Source organism: Dermacentor andersoni, chromosome 6, assembly GCF_023375885.2.
Source record: "Dermacentor andersoni chromosome 6, qqDerAnde1_hic_scaffold, whole genome shotgun sequence".
NCBI classification, from domain to species: domain Eukaryota; kingdom Metazoa; phylum Arthropoda; class Arachnida; order Ixodida; family Ixodidae; genus Dermacentor; species Dermacentor andersoni.
Window position 1 is genome coordinate 91,043,270 of NC_092819.1, and position 15,970 is coordinate 91,059,239.

The window sequence follows — 15,970 nt, forward strand, 5'->3', positions numbered from 1 at the left end:
AACGTACCGGTGAATGAGCGTCTATGAGGGGCAGAGAGGCAGCGCTTCGGCGCGCTGTTCTCCACGCAAACGGGACCCGATTCGAAGAGTCCGAGTTCCACGTCTCTGTGGCGAGCTCGTCCGAGCTGTTTGTGCCAACTTTCGGCGCACGAGGTTACCGCCCAAGGTCGCCGGTTGCTCGCCAGCTGAAAAAGAAATCCTCTGGCGTCTATTTGGCACTTGGCAATTATTACGCAGCGCGACTTCGCATTGGTGCGAATCCAAGCCGCGGCGCCCGCCGGTGAAACCCGAAAGTCATGTCGTATTTCGTCATATTGAGGGGACCCGGTGTCGTGCCTCTGGCGTGCGTCGGTGACCGATGATTTGTGAACTCCGAGGGGACTGCTGTGGACTCCGTGCACTCCGCGAGGCGCGCGCGGACTCGCTGCCCATTAGCCTTATTTGGCAGTTTTACGACATTTTTTTTTTTTTTTTAACCGACGCGCAGCGAAAAGACATGCGCCCACATTCGTAACTGCAGTCGGAAGCGACGGGTGGTAGTAGACTGTGCGTCCACTCCATAGTCGTCGCAACACGAGTTCCGGATTGAGCGCGCTTCCCCGACGGAACCGCTCCGAGCTGCGGCGGGCGTATCTTTTTATTAGCTTGCTGGCTGTTTGCGCGTGCCATACGCGTGCCTGGCACCGTTTGATACACCGATAACGCCACGAAATAACCGTCTACCCATTTGCAGGTACATGGTTGACAAGAAGTGGTTCAACCAGTGGAAGAGGTATGTCGGCTACGACTCGTGGGAGACGTCCAACGACATCGGGGAACAGACCACGCACCCGGGGCCGATTGACAATTCGCCGCTGCTTAAAGGTCAGTACCACAGCTCGCGGTTTTCTTTGCGCGGCTGTGATCGAAAGCGGCGTCGTGACATATGAATCGGGGGCTCTTAACGATGTCACGGAATGTGCAGCGTGAGTCATTGCGGATTGCACGACAGAGGAAGTTGCGCGGTTGATACGCTGGTGCTTACTTGGTGCTTGGGCCTTTCACTCGCGGGGCAGCTGCGTTATCGCGCAGTTTTCATGTACGGGCACGCAGTGTGACGCAACATTGTCACCTTGTTCAGTAGGATGCTGTATATAGAGTACGCAGTTGTTACTAGACACTATTGGAAGGTGCCCGTGTGTAGACAAATTCGTGCGAACAAAGGTTATCCATTACTAATAGGTTATGTATGAAATTAATATTGGCCTGTTGTTTATTTGGTCACAGTAGTAAGAACATGAAACACAGATACCAGGAGTCTTGTTGATACACAGATAAGACAAATGAGAATTCGTCTAGGTAGGTGTAATAAAAGAACATCTGTTGCAGATAGAAGTTATCAAAGCCCTGCAGTAAGTTCTAGGCATGCGTCAGCAGCTGAGAAAGACATCAATGCTGATGAAATTCTTCCTGTCCGTTCATTGTTTACTTGTGGCAGCTACGTCAATCTTAATTTTTATGCGAGAGAGAAGTGTTGGTGTGCACAAGGTGTATTATTAGTGGGGCTTTGTGTTATCAATGTCCTTGTCCAATGTCTGTTATCTGTTGCTGTGAATGAGTTCTGAGGTTTTACATGCCAAAACTACAATTTGATTACGAGGCACGCAGTAGTGGGAGACTCTGGATTAATTTTGACTATCTTTCGTGCCCCCAATGCATGAGACACTGGCATTTTTGCATTTCGCCCCCATCAAAATTCGACCGCCTTGACCGGGATTATCCTGCAACCTCGTGCTTAGCAGTTATCCGTTGCAACTCACTGATACATTGCCTCTCAGCACCACAGCTATGGTGATTGCTTGAAATGGAAGTTTTGGATGCTCTGCTAGAGGGCTCCACTTGCATTTGTAAATGAGAGCAGGATGTCAGCCAGCAGCAACAAGGTCAATACTAAAGCAATGAAAGGGGCTAGTTGGTGCTTGTTGATGGCTATGTCGCACTAAGTTTTACATTGGCAGAAAGTTGCAAAGGGAACAAAGACGTAGACGGACGTATTCTTGTCTACGTCCTTGTTTCATTCTTTGTACTTTTTTGCCAGTGTAAAACTCGGCTCAACATAATGATGAACGAGCACCAACTAGCTCGTTTCATGAAGATCCGTGGCAGTTGCACAGCACTGGTCCTGCCTGTCCTTCATGTTACGTTTTTCCATTACCACATATTCATTAGTGTCTGTTCTGCACTGTTTCAAGAACCAAAGTGCACGTGGTCATGCCTGTGTTTATAGGTAGCCCTGATGAATTTTTTATTTAGTGCATATGAGAAGTTCATGGCAGTTTTAGAACACTTCCTTCATTAGTCAATGACTTGCTGCCTTCTATTGTTGCAGCTTGTTGGTTTGGGCAATGTGGCGCTGTAAAACATGGCTTATTGGATGCTGTCAACCCAATTCTCGTAGTCATTATGGGGAGGATAATATTTCCAAAACACCAGTACATATGTGGTAGCATGTCACAACTGCTGATATTGTCACTGCTGGCATTACATGGCGTCGCACCTTGCATTGTGCGTGAACCTTACTGAAAGATGCTTATGGCAAACACGTTGAGCTAGACTGCTAACTTCCAGCCTTGTAGCTTGTTGGCGTTCGTTTCGCAGGAAATAAATGTATATGTCTGTTAGTTTCATTGGCAGGAAGCTGACAACAAATATGCACCACTAACCGTTTAATAAAAGGAAGGTGTCGGAACAGAGAATATTTCCACACGCATGCTGTACAAGGACAATCCAGTCTACCGTGAAATTTTTATTTCCTTCATCATTAAATGTTTGTGTCGATGAAGCCTACAGAAAAATGGGCTTATTGATAGGCTCAGTTGAGAATATTTTAGGGCATGTACAATACAAAAATAATCCAATCATTAAATTTTTTTTTTTCCTTTTCCGTTATCATCAGGCGTATAGATGGATGAAGTCTGTAGAGATAGGCTTTGTTTATTTGTGTGCCTGATGATAAAGGAAGAGAGAAAAAAAGCAACAATGATTGAAGACTCTGTATTGGACATGCTGAAATGTGCCACAGCTGGTAATGGTGCTTGCGTGAGTCCCATTCTCAGCGGGTTGACTGCTTCAAGCTGTTGACAAGGATGTACAATAAACTGTGACAACTTGCCCAGCAACAAGTTCTTTGAAGGTAATAGCATAGGAAACTGCGATTAAAAAGCACTGTTTCTTTTTCTCAACTTCTCTAATTCAACGTATGGTCCTGTTGCCACCGTGAGATTCTCATTATTTTTCCAAACTTGTGCCATTCCTTTTCATGAAAAGTCGGCATAAGCTGACTTTCGTAACTACAGTTTAAATGCTTTTTTTTATTATTATTTAGCAGTTGCCTACCATGAGGTTGTTATTGGGGGCAATCCATACTCAAATGTACTCCACTATGGGTGAAAGGTTCTTCAAACAAAATGTTTTAATGTCTTGCCCATGTGGGCCACTTCGTCAGGACACAGAAAAAAAGTAGTTCATCTGTACTGGGGGCGGACTGAAGTCACACTCAAGCTGAAGTCACACTTTAGTGCGTCTTGTACTTGCCATTGTGAACTATCCCAGTTCATAGGAGCTAACATAGTTTCGTCTAGAAAAAAAACTTAGGTGGAGAAGTGTAACAAGAAACACATTTTTATCCACACAGTACCACCCCTGTTTTTTGTGAAGCTGGATGAAAGGGGAAGGGATGAGGTTTAGTGTGACTGTTGTATGTATCTTAGCAACATTATGCTTCGAAGATATTTTCTTTTTGCCAGTGGCCAACTGTAACTGCAGACCGTGTAATGAATCACCTGTGATGTCTTATGTTTCAGCAAAACTGTGTGTTACGAGTTGTTTATCCAAGGAACAGTATATGCCGTTGTGAAAATCACGGGTAGTAATTAGTATGTAATGAAAACAGCACAAAGGTTGACGAAGCACAAAATCAGTTCCCTCTCTTTTGTTGCCTTTCATCCTGTTTTCATCACACATAAACTTAAGCGACTGTCACTTGCCCCACGCATGCCTGGAAAGCATGCGTGGTACCTTTTTCTTTCCTTCATTTTTGTGAGCTTGGAGAGCACTCTACACTTGACACCTTGGAACGTTCATGCCATGATCAAGTGATACCTTCAAAAGCAAAATGCAGGAAACAGTATCCACATTTCATTGTTTGAAGTGAATTTCGTTTACCTTTCTTTTTTTGGATGTCACTTTTAGCGACTCAAAGCTTTGTCGAAACACCAGGATAGTGTTTTCTTGCAAATATTTTTGCTAAATTTTATTCATATCAGCCAGTATTTGTTCTGCCTCAAAAATGGAGCCCTTTTCATATCCTGGCTTTAACCTGCCAGTGGGACCATGTGCTGAGATTAGATAATGTTTCCCTTCAGTACTTGTTGGCAGGGCACCTCTCGCTCAAGTGCAGGTACCAGATGTTCTTGCTGTGTTCTTGCAATGGGAATTTCCATACCTGTCGCAGTAGCTTAGCATTGCGCTGCTGAGCTTGAAGTCGCACGTTTGATCCTGGCCACAGCGACCACATTTCATTGGGTACAAAATGCAAGAGCACTCGTGCCATTAGATTTAGGCGCATGTAATGTTCCCCTGTTCCAGTCCATGACAGGACTGGAACAGGGGAAAAAGGCGCAGCACACAGCATGTACAGTCAACCACAAAATTTTATGCAACACGAGATATGAGAAAAAACTTAATGTCTGCGCAGCCCCAGCCTAGTATTCTCATTTGCAGCCTCTACCAGCATATGTGAACAACATTGTGATGTACGGTTTTACTGGCTGCTGTTACAGGCTGCTCGGAAATTGAACATTTTCTGTGATGCCGTGGTCTGTAAACTTTTGTCGTTGACGGTACTAGCAACATAATTTTTAGTGGTAGAATGAAGAACACTTGAAATTTCTAGATGGTCACAGTAGAAACTATCAATGAGGGCTGGCAATTGCACATGTAACGAATAAGTGCATCCTTCAAATGGGCACCAGTGCAATAGAAGCTGAATCTGAAATGCAGTTTATCACAAATTATGTCATATATATATAGTACTCATTCTTTAAGAAAATAATTCAGTTAGCACAATATGTTGATGCCTCCTTCTTATGTGTCTGTACTGTCATGCTGCTGCAGCCTGGAGCTGCTGCAATGCTACACATACCATATTTATTCAAGTATAGGTTGACCTTTTCTTTTTCCACTATCTTACTCAACATGAGCTATCAACCTACATTCGTGACCTAGGAATCTCTGCCTAAATTCTGGAACAAAGCTAGCAAAAGGGCTGGCCTAACAGAGTTCCTCAATCGTACACACCATAAAGCCAGTCTGGATAACCTCCAGACTTGCTTTAAGAAATGCTGCTCATCCAGCGCACTAGATGGCACCGAGCACGACGTCATTTGCTGAGGAATCCTGCAACGTATCCGATGAGGTCGATTTCTCTGGCAGTCCAAGTTCTCTGATTGTGTCAGATTTCTTTGGTGAGCAGCACCTAGCAGATGATGGTGTGCCAGGTGGTTCGCGTGAGCTTTGATTAAACCAAGCCATTTTACCATGGTTGACTGTGGCTTCTTCATTGTGCAGTTGACATTGAAAAGTTTACTAGCAGAATCCAAGAAATAGCTGACTACTTCCACAGACTGGGCATGCAAAAACCAGGGTGCCTGGGCACACAACAGTGTACATTTAGATGCCCAACCTGTACTAGTATATTTGTGCTGCATGCCTCTGCCAACTCTCTTGAATTAGTTGTAAAGTTAGCAAATTACGGTGTATTCTAAGAGTTAGGAATGTTATGTTTCAAAAAGAAGAGATTCTGTCCGCAAAAGTGTTCTAAGTTATTCAAGGATGAAGCGAGCAAGATTGAAAAAAATATCTATACGATGAAGAAATCGCAATTGTACCTGTGCCGCCTTTTGTGACAGTGCAAGGTGCTACACAGAAGGCTACTTACTTTGAGCAAGTATATTCAGACAACTTTCTTAAGCAGGCTATAAATCATCTAGAGCAAGGTTGTTGAAGTCACTGTGATTAAAAACACTGCGTTGCTTCTAGGTCTCTGCTGTGCCTAGCTTTCTGCTCCTTGTATGCTGTATCTCAACATAAAATGTCATAAAGTGCGCCTGTATCCCACAAAAAGGTCTCCGTTCAGAGCAAACAAGAACGCATGCTGCTCTCTCCCCCTCCTGGCCCTCACCCCCTCTCTTAGTCATGTCTGTGAGTATTTTTACGCTTGGCAGGTGTATTGCGTAATTGAGTTCGCAGGTTGGCAGATATGTTGTACAGTTTTACTGGATACGATGGCAAGCTGCTGAGAAATTCATTTTTTACAGATCCCTGCAGTCTAACTTGTTGGCACCAACTGCACATGGTGGTTCACTGTGTAACAGGAACACCTGATTTGCATCCTCACTCCTAGTGAATCAGAGTTATGCCGTGTCACTTTCTCAAGAGGTGTCAAAAAGGTCTCTGCTAGTTATACTTCAAGTTGTACTTCTACAGTAATCATTTGAATGTTGATTTCAAGAGTCTCTGATTGGGCTAATTTTGTACATATCATTTATAACAAACAATCACTAACAGGAGTTCAGAATTATTGTTTCTTTCTATGTGGACATCTGTTCATCAGCTCAATTTTGCACATGCTGTGTGACGGATGCTGACAATACGGTTCTTGGTGGACTTGGGTGCTTCACAATTTCTAACACTATGGATAAGAGGCAGGTCTAAAGGATCTGCCAGAGATACACCAGCTATATCTGTCAACATTTTTGGAGATTTATTAGAGAAGTGCGGCCTTATGATTTCATACAATGCTGTACTGAATGTAACCATTAGTGCTTCCTTCTGTATTTCCTCTGTCCCTTGCATCGTCCAATGTTTCTGCAACCAGAAGTGCTGAATTGCTGTGGAACACCCTTGTTCTACAGTCAGGAGCATGATTGCTGAGCAAACTGCCTGGAATTGTTCTTACACTTTTCCAGAGGACAACAGTGGAGAAACCAAGGACCACCTGATCGATGACCTGGACTTCCTGCTGCTCCCGCAGGAGGCATGGGACAAGATGGTCGCCTGGTACGGCCTCATGCCCGACCAGTCGCCCCTCCCGCGCAAGGTCATCGAGATTGGCCTGTTCGTCAAGAACTGCAAGGTATGACTTGCGCAAACTCTCCTGTGGGCCCTCATTCTTCCGTTTGCTTAGAGACCACCCAGGTGCAAACCTCGTTTTCTCGCAATGATGCAAGGTGCACACTGGACAAATGCTAATCTTTAGTGCCTTTCCTGCTTGCTTTGCATCTGCCCTGCCTGTTTTTATCATTAACAAGTTACAAATCACAACACCTTAAAACAAACTAGCTTGGATTTTGTGTGCACTACATACATGCTTGTTCCCGTAGGTGAGTAAGCTGTAGCGTCGCACTTCTGAGAACGAGCTTCTTGGTTCGATTGTTGATTGCGCTGGCCGCATTAGGCTGCAGCTGGAATATAATGAGGAGCTTGGGTACACAGGGCTTTTTATCTCATTGACCGCACATATTGAAAAAAAAAAAGAGAAGGCATATTAGGTAAAAATTTTGAGTGCCACAGTGTCCATCATTCACTTAAGCACGCAGAACATAAAAACTGATCATTGAGCGGTGGTCTCCTCAAACTTGATACAGTTGAACCTCGCAATGACAAAAATCTGTGGGGAACATGAAAAAATTCGCTCTCATGAGAATTTCGTTGCTGCAAAATGAGACAGCACAGATAGGTAATGTCTCAGAACAAAACATTACTGTCAAAATTTTGTTAGCACACTTTGGCAAGCTTGATTGAAGATATAGAACTGCATGCATCGATCAGCAGTGGCAGCACTGCCATGGAGCAGTATTCTCGGCCATTTGCATTCGGAGATACGATCACTCTTGTGAGATTTTGCATAACTTGGCACCGAATGCAGAGCAACAGTGCTTCACGCATGCAGCAGCATTTTTCCGTCGCACTGACGCATCTGGTGCCAAGCGCGACAATGATCGAATCTCGTATACCCAAAGGCGATCGATCAAGATTATAGCCCCTCAGTGCAAATCTACATCCGGCGCCAAATCTGCATGCGATGCCTGTTGGGTGGCACCAAAGCTCCAGCATTCCTGAAGCAAGAGATGCGTATTCTCAGACGATTGTTCAATGACAGTCATCTCGGGCGCCACAAACGATTCCACTTAGGTGCGACGTGGATTTCTTTATTTTGGCTGCATTTTTCTCACCGAGGTGCACACTATGCACTGCACTAGGTGTGCAAGAATCGCCGTCGCATGTTGATATCAACATGCGTGTTGCTTCAAATGGGCTATCGGCAAACAAGATGGCAGCCACGATGTATTTCCAGCTTATGTGATCACTTTCAACCTTTTGGTACGTGATTGTTTTGGAAACAAAAATGGCGGCATCCATGCAAGTGTAATGTGGCGGTACTTTACGCAATTTTAGTGCAAAGCAATCGTATTTGAGCCCATTTTGGGGCCTGCTAGCCCTGTGCGAGTAGGTAGTATGCGGGGTTAGGTTCCGGCAAATTTCATTGATGTGAGATTATAGTACAGCGACATTTAATTGTAGAGAGGTACGAAATGCATTGAATCCTATGGGCATTCGCCGGGGATACGAAAATATTTCGTTGTGAGAGTTTCGTTCTCCCGGGATTTTGTTATTGCAGGTTTCGACTGTAGTTAAAGGAAATTTGCATGCATAACTGGGGTGCAGCAATGGCTTCTGCTTGATTTTAAGTGTATCTCCTGCTGTAAAGGTTACGGGTCTTCTCTGAATGTGCTCGAATCTTCTCTCTTACTGCAGGTGGAAGTGTATCCAGTGGAATTCAAATTGTGCACAAATTCGAACATGGATCAGTTCGTCACACGAAGGTTCAGCAAAGTGGACACCATAGGTGTGTGTGCAATCATTGCTGTTTATTGATGTTGATTGGTATTTCTCATGATGTCATCTCTGAGCCCTCCAAGCTTTGAACCGTGTGTGTCCGGGCTGACTGCGTGTGCATACACAGCCCAGGTGGAGAAGGACATGCGCACCATCTTCAAAGTGCCACCTGAGAAGGAGACGAGGCTGTGGAGCCGCTGCAGCAGCAACACATACGAGCACTTGCCCGATCGGTCACGCACAATCCAGGACATAGGGCTGTACCCTGGCCAGGTAAGTACGAAGCAAGGTTGCCCACTTGTGACTTCTGGGTCCTTTTTCAATGCGATGACATTATGCTGATAGTTCGAGGGTGCTCAGCATTCTGGGTTATCATGGAAAACAGCTGGGAAAGAGGGGTAGGCAAGGAGGAAGAAAATAAATCGGGATGTTGAGCAGGGAATTTGGAAGAGGTTGGGAGGGGACTTGTGAATGCACTGTCATGTTACAGCCTGGCATCATCCTCTCTTTTAGAGTCATGCTGTTTGCATGGCTGTCTATGTCACCCTTTCGAGAGGGCAATTTTGCCCGAAGATGAGGCAGTCTTTGCTTGGGTGGAGAGACGGCATTGTCATGCTGAAGCATTGCATACTTTTTGTGTTCCACGTGATGCAGGGGCTGATCTAGGGTAGCGTCAAGAGAGACAGAAAGGGGAGGTGTGTAATAAAAAATAATGAACAAGGAGAGAGGGGACCCACTGCATGCTCAATTTTGTCAGCGCAGGATGAAAAATAGAAAAGGCAGAGCATCGAGCAGGCTGCAAATAGTTCCTCAGTCTCTTTAGCAGCTAATCCTATCAGCAACTGCTTCTTTTTTCCGTGCTATCCATTTGTGGCTCAGTGGTGAAGGGTAATTGCACCATTTACGGAATTCGACACTATCCAGGAGTTTCTGGGGACTGGCTTCATAATGGTACGTATTCTTTTAAAAAAATATTTTTTGCCAGAAGTCCTTGGGTAGATACAAGCAGTTTTCTCAAGCACCATAATCCAGCGCATTCTTAAATTAGGATAGCAGTAGTGACTGGCTCTGTGTGCTCTTGGGATGATGTGAGCCTGGCAATTCCTGTCCAATACCTTCATTGCTTGTGAAATCTTAGAGCAGTCTTTGTGCCTTGTTTGTGGTTGACTGTGTGGCCTCTTAATGGCACATCGTGCTGTAATCCAGAGTCCTATCTCTGTCACGTCCTAGATTCTCCTCCTGGAGGAACGGAATGATGATGGCACATGGCCAAGGCAAGTGAAAAGGTAAGTGAAAGGCCTCATTCCTTGCTTTTGTTCCGTCATCTTTCTTTCTTTTTTTTTTTTTTGTATCATCATATTCACAGTGAAGTCTCTGAAACGTGCTATTTTTCTTGCAGCAGCAAGTCCCCTTACACAAACAGCAGAGGATCGGAACATAAAACATATGGGGCACCAGGCAACACAATGTATGTCGCTAATGTGTTAAAGCATGTTGTAATGGAATGGTAGAATATTTAGGTCTTTTGTGTTGTGAGCATGTCCTTAGTTTGCGCACTTGTGAGCATTTGCATATAGTTAGGAGGGACAGTGACTTGCAAATTTTTTGGGTCCGTAGGACACTGGGAAAACGGGACAGTTTGAACCAAGTGTAGTTTCAGACTCAATTTCTTTTTAGTCCTGGCCAACAAAACCTACCATGGACAGCCTGTGATATGGTGGAACTTAAAGGCTTGCTATCGTAGAATTTCAGGATTGAACGTGGTGTCAGATAACTTTTTGAGATATTGTTGCCTGCATATGGCATATTGATGGTTGAGGCTTACCAATACAGTTTCAGGATTGAGGTACACTTTGATGTCAATTCTATCAGAATTGCTTTAGACCTATCAGCCAGGCTAAACTTTGAGCACTGAAAAACTGCTCTACCAAAAAAAAAAAAAAAATAAATAAACTGTTTTCTTTTGAATAGTGATACCTGCAATATCTCATGGTTGGACATTGTCCAAGAAAATTGAGCAAACTACTGTTGTGTTACTTATGATTTTTTTTGGTCAACATTATATACATTGGCTTTACAGAGCACATGGCACTTCTCCGTAAGGTTTGAATAATGTGTGTGAATCCGGAAAATCAGTTGCCTACTCCATCTATGCTACCACAGTCAGCAAATTTGAGGACTGACAATCATACTGTGCAGTTGTGCGCATTTAATTCACAAGTGTAATTGATAAAAGGATGGCACTACTCGATTGGGTTGCAAAAACAAGCATGTAGTTGGCTCATAGCAGATGGATGCAGGCACAATAGTACATTTAACTCGGAGGCAGCTAAGTGTCAACAGTGAAGAAGGTCCCGGCAACATGTGAGCAGTGCACGAAAATTCACTGTTGTGTCAGTTTATATATATTGTCGTTGAGACCTTATGCATGGTTTAGCTAGTGTGAGTCAACATTCAGCATAGCTGCGTTCTCACATAGCTCTCACAACGTAGCTGCGTGTCATGTAAGCATTTCGTGTGTCATGATGTACGTGCTCTGTTACCACCTGGGGCATTGAATGTTATGACATTTTAATGTGCATCTTGTGAAAAATCTGACATTTTATTAGTGTTGACCAGGTAATGCCACTTGCCATTGTCCTAAGAGTGTTGTCGCTGTTGTTTGATCCTGCAACTTACATGATTGGTTTTTAGTGACTGCTGTGCTTTTAGTGACAAGGGGAATGTCAAATCAAAAAACAGATGCAATGTGTGATAAGGTGGAATGACTATGCAAATCGGCATTGAAGAGCAGAAGGCATGTTAGTGAGCAATATAGAACTTTCCACATGATTTTTTTTTTTATGATGGTTCCGGTCACTCGCCTGACAAATGTGATTGTTTGTTGTCTTGCTGTCAAATACTTCTCATCTGATGTTTAATGTTGCGGGGACACACATCATGATTGATGCTAGTCTTTGTCATTTGTGTTAATGGTGCAGAGGATCCCTCAATTTTTTTTAGCATTAGAAGCAGGAATTTCTCAAGTGCATCTTCATTCAGTGCTCAGGTGGTGCCTGAGCAATCTTTGCCACAAGTGCACTTAATCGTGTGCCAAGATATTACTGTTCCGTCTACCCTGAGCCAATGAATTGGTGCCCCTAATAAGCAGTGTCAAAATATTGGAATAATTTGCTGAGACCAAGTGTTCATATGATAGTGCGTCTAAAATGGTGTGCAACGAGAATAAATGGTCCCATGAAATGTTTGCGAGACAAAAGTTTTCACTAATCTGTTCTAAAAAATTAAAGGGTAGGTCATCTCAAAAAATCAAATTTGTCGGCATTGTCGCAAGTTTGAGTGGTTGCACGTACCTATAACAGAACTGTGGAGGCGTTTGAGCTTTGTTTGATTTTTTACATGAAGTTTTCGATGCAGGGTGGGGTAAGCATGCCAAGTGTTAACACACACACATGCACCAACACAGCTATGTTAGTGTTTTCAGAGTGGCTAACATCTCGTGTTTTCTTTTTACTCCTTTTTCTTCCCTGCCCATGCAGTGCGACAAGGAGTTACAGTGCTGTAAGTAGCTCATACAGCAGCTACAGCAGCAGTTACAACTATGACCTCCAGGGGGGCAACACGCCAGGGCTCTGTGGTCTTGGTAACCTCGGCAACACCTGCTTCATGAATGCAGCCTTGCAGGTAATTACCGTAAACGAATGAAACAGATATGGGAAAGTGTAAAGTAAAATCAGTCTATAAGGTACCTGATAGTGTGAAGCGTTCTTATATACTACGTACTCGATTTCATACTCAACATGCAAAGTCGCAAAAGATATCTCAATACAGTAAAACCTCGTTAATACGTAGTCAGCTGAGAACGACGTTTAGGTACGTGCTAAACGATGTACGAATTAACCGCCAATGCCTGTTTAGAAGCTACTTACCGGCCGGGAAAGAAATACGTCACGATGCTCTCAAACACAGACTCGGACAGGCTTTATTTGTGGGTAGGCAGCAAAAAATCGGCGATCTTCACTTGCCACCGTGGTGGCCTCGCCGCAACATCTTCAAACTTGGTAAGGCCGCGAGTGAGTTTGTCCATGAGGCCCCGCTTCTCTGCTAAAGCTTGCAGGATCACACGCCATGTCAGATAATGAAGGGCCGTCGACCACTTCTGCATCGTCATTCGTCCATCTTCAGTGTCACTACCCAAGAACTCTGCACATGTAACAATGTTGACTTCTCTATAACATAAACACGACATGGTACAGGAAAGACCATTAAACACCACGACAACACTACGACTGCAAACACACTGGCGGAATGAAGAAAAAAAATCGCGTAGGAACTTCTTTGGTAGTTGTCTAAGTATGCGTAAGCACTGTGCCACTTGCTCATCTCCAAGCAGCCTGGTATCATTATCAATGTTATGAAGCTTCATCTGTCTGTTACAAACAAACGACTCAAGCGAGAGCGCTGTGGTGACACGAACTGGTGCGCACAGCGACACAAGGTGCATTGATAACGGAAGCAAAGTACTGCAGGTGGCAGCACCGGTGCGCTGATGACGTTTCGATTATTATAAGCCGTTATCGCTCTTTAGTGCCTTATCCATTCAGGTCAAACCATTATGAACTGTGACCAACATACACCGGCGCTGCCTGCTTATATGGCATGGCCGCACGGACCATATCTTGAAAACAATCTGTGATGCAGACAGAGTGCTGACTGCTAATAGCTCTGCGTGCTGAACAGAGACGTGCAGGCCTGCATCTTCAAAGCGATCTGCGAAAGGGGCAGGGTGCGGATTGTGCCGAGAGCTTTGTGAGTGCTGTGTTCTCGCTGCCTCATTCGTGTTGAAGTGACAGGCAGCGTGATGGTACAGTCGCTCGCTGCTGTGGGCTTTATTGCGAAAGTGGTCGTCTTGCGGGATGGACAGATGGAGGGACATTTTTTTCATTGGTTAAGCATAGAAATGCCTATGCATTTTAAAGAAATGTGCTTCTGCACGGTTACTACTTGATTGGATTGGGTTCGACGGTGAGAGCGAATTCGCACCCCTACAGGCAGCTTCTTCGCGTTACCGGAAGCGAATCTCGAAGGCTACACTTTTGTGCACTGCAATCGGCAACAGCTGTATGAGGAGGAACTACTTTTGGTGGCCAAGTTTAAACATTACTGTCGCTGGCGGCTGTCATGTGGATGTCACAACTCGAGTCGAACGTCTGCACACGAGATTTTGCCAATTTTGTGCCTGTGCGTGTAGAACAAGAAAGAACATGGTACACACTAGCTCTTTGGTGGGCACTGAGTGACTACAGCTTCAGCGGTTAGCCAATACGTTGGGTTCAACGGGGGCTGGGTGGGGGAATCTTCGCAACTACGTTTAAACCGCAATTACACATTAAGCGGGTACGTATTAACGAGGTTTGACTGTAGTGCAGTCAGAGCACCTTTCACTCTGTGTGCTTTGCAGCATAGTTGTTTTTGATCTGCAACACTTTCTACTTAGCGACAACTACAAATGTTGCAACTACAAGTTTTGGACATTATATCGCATGTTATTTGTGCACTTTCATGCTTCCGGTATGCAACAGGCTATGTTTTGATGCAGCGGTGCACCGTGGCTGTTGGTTGCAGAAGCATGTTGCTCTGCTTGTTTGGTGGTAAACAACTTCAGATCTGCGGCGCCTTACTATCGCTAATTGACATATTTTGCAATGTAAATGTATGAGAATTATTGTTATGCTAAGTTGCTTGAAGTGCATACAGTAGAATCTCGCTCATACATTTTGGAAAAACTGCAAGAAGAAACATACTAACCGGGAAAACGTACGATCAGAAGTGACTAAAGAAATTTGAGACTCAACTTTGTTGACATCTACGTAATGCGAAGCGTCGCACAGATCGGTGTGGCACGAGACGCCGACGCGCGTCGTGCTGGTGGTGCTGCGGCGGCGGCCCAAGACTAGATTTGTTGTTTTCCTATAGTGAGGTGTTTTAAGAGGGCGACGGGAAACAAGCGAAATTGAGCTGGTGGGCGAGGCTGGCTGCCACTTAAGCGAAAGGTGATGCCCACACCATGCCGCCTGCAGCAGGGAACGGCAGCACATTTTGCTTCATCATCATCATCAGCCTAGTTACGCCCACTGCAGGGCAAAGGCCTCTCCCATACTTCTCCAACTACCCCGGTCATGTACTAATTGTGGCCATGTTGTCCCTGCAAACGTCTTAATGTCATCCGCCCACCTAACTTTCTGCCGCCCCCTACTACGCTTTCCTTCCCTTGGAATCCAGTCCGTAACCCTTAAAGGGACACAGAATAAAAATCGAAGAATATAGAGAAAGCCCCACAATTGCATTCCTAAGACACGATTGCTTTAGTATATAGTCATTATTCGGGTTATTTTTGAGCGGCCACCACGTCACTCGCAAAGCGCTCCCAACAAGCCGGCGGATCTGACGTCACACCTACCCTCAGCAGCCGCGGAGCGAGCTGGCCGGCTGCGCAGTTTTGTATTCCTCGCGCTGCGCAGTGCAAAATGCAAAGTTCTAGTGAGAGCGATAGCATGAACGGAACTTATGACTCCGACTTGGATGAGCGGCCTACTGAACGACCACAAACGATAAATGCGTATGCCTACGATCCGTCCGCGTCGTCCAGCGAAATTGACGACGACCCGCCGCAGCAGTCCCCCTCCGCGGTGCTGAAAGAGTCTGGACCAGCAAAGTGGTGTTACACTGTGCATTCCATGTACACGCGTTCGCCTCGAGAGATCAGGGGTGGCATCATAGGTGGAAACCAGATATAAACGCGGTTCCTGTGGCTCGGATAGCAAGCTCGCACCTGTCACGAATGAGTTAGCGAGACGAAAGGCGCACGCCTGATTGACAGTGTTGCATCCGTGGCGGTGCGCCCAGCGTGATTCACTCACGCAAACGCTTTGCCATGTTTGGCTTCAACAGAGCGAGGACGCTTGTGCCTCAGGCTACGCAATGTCAGGCGACATAAGGAACTTACTCTGCGTTCTGCGCAAAGCGGCTTGCT

At 45.1% G+C, this 15,970-nt stretch overlaps 1 protein-coding gene across 2 annotated transcripts in view; it reads left to right on the forward strand.

Moving 5' to 3' along the window:
• LOC126522559 (ubiquitin carboxyl-terminal hydrolase 15-like) overlaps positions 1 to 15,970 on the forward strand; it is a 70,191-nt gene that overhangs the window by 267 nt on the left and 53,954 nt on the right. The window contains exons 2-8 of one of the 2 annotated variants that reach the window (XM_050171327.3): positions 734 to 864; positions 7,008 to 7,174; positions 8,857 to 8,947; positions 9,065 to 9,210; positions 10,168 to 10,223; positions 10,337 to 10,405; positions 12,477 to 12,621. In XM_050171327.3, the coding sequence (XP_050027284.2) occupies positions 734 to 864; positions 7,008 to 7,174; positions 8,857 to 8,947; positions 9,065 to 9,210; positions 10,168 to 10,223; positions 10,337 to 10,405; positions 12,477 to 12,621 (805 nt within the window). The remainder of the gene's footprint in view (positions 1 to 733; positions 865 to 7,007; positions 7,175 to 8,856; positions 8,948 to 9,064; positions 9,211 to 10,167; positions 10,224 to 10,336; positions 10,406 to 12,476; positions 12,622 to 15,970) is intronic. The other variant, XM_050171328.3, reaches the window with a different exon arrangement.